This window comes from Rhinolophus sinicus, chromosome 3 (genome assembly GCF_057876585.1).
Source record: "Rhinolophus sinicus isolate RSI-liver-muscle chromosome 3, RSI-T2T, whole genome shotgun sequence".
Lineage (NCBI taxonomy): Eukaryota > Metazoa > Chordata > Mammalia > Chiroptera > Rhinolophidae > Rhinolophus > Rhinolophus sinicus.
Window position 1 is genome coordinate 129414870 of NC_142503.1, and position 2503 is coordinate 129417372.

The window sequence follows — 2503 nt, forward strand, 5'->3', positions numbered from 1 at the left end:
CAAGTGTTGGTAACAGCTTTTACACTGTTATGAGTTATCCCTCCACCTTCATTCTTTTACAATATGGAATCTTTATGAACTACTTATAAAAGCACATTTCTAAATCTCCTTAAAATCCATTAAGAGAAGGTGGAAAACGCCCTTCATGAAAATAACGTACAATTATTCTGCACACAAACAATTAGCGGAAAGTTGAATTAAGAGGGTTTTAACCGTTTAATTTATAAACTTCATATTTATTTACTAGGAGGATTGATTTTAATATCTTATATAAATCATACCACAAAAAGATTTTGATCAAACTAAAAAGCTTCTGCGCAGCAAATGAAACCATCCACAAAACAAGAAGGCCACCAACCGAATGAAAAAAAATATTTGCAAACAACACCTCCAATAAGGGGCTAATATCCAAAATATATGAAGAACTCATACAACTCAACAACAAAAGAACAAACAAACTAAATTAAAAATGGGCCGAGGAACTAAAAGACACATATCCCAAGAAGACATACAAATGGCCGAAAAATATACTGAAAATGTGCAACTTCACTAGGTTTTAGGGAAATGCAAATCAAACCCACAATGAGATACCACCTCACACCTGTTAGAATGACTATTATCAACAAGACAAGTAATAACAAGTGTTGGAGAGGCTATGGAGAAAAAGGAACCCTCATACACTGTTGGTGGGAATGTAAATTGGCACAGACACTATGGAAAACAGTATGGAGGGTCCACAAAAAATTAGGAATGGAATTACCATTTGATCCAGCGATCCCTCTTCTGATTATCTACTCACAAAATCTGTAAACATTTATTGGTAAGGCTATATGTACCCCTGTGTTCATTGCAGCATTTCTCATGGTACCCAAGACAAGGAAAGTAAAGTGTCCTTTAATAGATGATTGGATAAAGCAGTTTGGTACATATATACAATGGACTATTACTGAGCCATAAGAATAAAGATGCAATACTGCCATTTGGGACAACTTGGAAGGAACTTGAGATTATCAGACTAAGAGAATTAAGTCAGACAAAACAAATCAAGAACCATATGACTTGACTCATATGTGGGATATAAAACTGAAGCAACAGATGCAAAACAAACAAACAAAAACTCATAAGTACTGACAACAGTTTAGTGGTTATCAGAGGATAAGGTAGAGGGGGTAGGAGAACAGGGTAAAGGTGTCAAATACATGGTGATGGAAAGAGAACTGACCCTGGGTGAACACTTAACGCTATCTATGGATGACATTCTATAGATTTGTACACTTAAAACATATATAATTTTACTAACCAATGTCACCCCCACAAATTTAATAAAATTTTCTTAAAAAGAAAGTATGAGTCACACCTATAATACAAAATATATTCATAATTTTAACAATTAATTATTTTAATATACATGTTTTAGTGCATTGTTTCCTAGCAAAAAAATGTTCCTTTGTGTTAGGTACCACACATAGGTATTGTGTACGGAAGTCTAATTATCCTAACAACACTATTAATGTGAAAAAGGATTGATAATGTGTAGGAAAGGTATTGTGTATTTGATATAAAATAACGAAATCCACTAGAGTGGATCAAACAGTCAGAGACACTCAGCAGCCAGGCTCTAGTTCTGCTCAGAGTTTGTGCTCAGCTCCCCCTGCAGTTTGTGTCACTGTGTCACTCAGAGCACAGTAGTACATAGCCGAATCTGACTCCTGGGCTGAGGCTTTCTCCAGGTGGAATGATTTTGATTCTTTGCGGTAGGTGGCTTCAAAACCTTTGTTGCGTCCCTTCTCACCATCTGCCACGGCTTTCAGGAGGAGCTGCGGACCTTCTCCAGGATACTGTACATACCATAAGAGAGTGGAGTACCCTGAATCTTCATAAGAGCAGTTCACATTCAGGGAACTCCCTTCTGAGAGAGTCACTGGGCCTTCCATCTGGGACACTGAGGCTCCATGGGTTCGTCCTGGGGAAAAATAAAACAGATCTATGATACCTGGGCATAAGCTCTTCAATAAAATTATGGTTAAAGGATTTGCTGACATAATAGAAGAAAGAATCCGTATTTTAAGAGGCATGTTACTTACCAAGCACTAAGAGTACCACAGTCACTAAGGCTGGAGAAGACTTCATCTCCAGAGTGCCCCCTAAATAATGTGCTTGATTCTTAACATGAGGAACTCTGGAGGAAACAGTGAAATGAGAAATCAAAGCCTGCATTTCACACAGGAAATGCGTTTGTTTTAGGAAGTTGCACCCCCTGGTGGACAGGGACTGAAATGGGCACCCATTTCCTAGGCTCCTCCCAAAGTCAGTTCTCATCTCTGACTGTACTTACCAAGTACAGGACAGTTTTCTGAACAATGGCTGTCATGTACTCTAAAGTCTACAGGTGTTTTCTTCTTAGGCCATCGCCTCACAGGGAATTGTCTAACAAAGCAGAGAAAATAACGAATTGAGCATTTTAACACTTTTTTAATATTTTTATGTAACCATAGTGGGCCAG

The 2503-nt window shown here is 37.8% G+C and overlaps 1 gene segment (V, D, J or C); it reads right to left on the reverse strand.

Annotated features, from left to right (window-relative positions):
* Window positions 1–440: 440 nt before the first annotated feature.
* On the reverse strand, window positions 441–2184 carry LOC148758641 (T cell receptor alpha variable 9-2-like). The segment is given in 2 exon segments: window positions 441–1963; window positions 2085–2184. Coding segments are annotated over 2 exon segments (381 nt in total).
* Window positions 2185–2503: the final 319 nt, after the last annotated feature.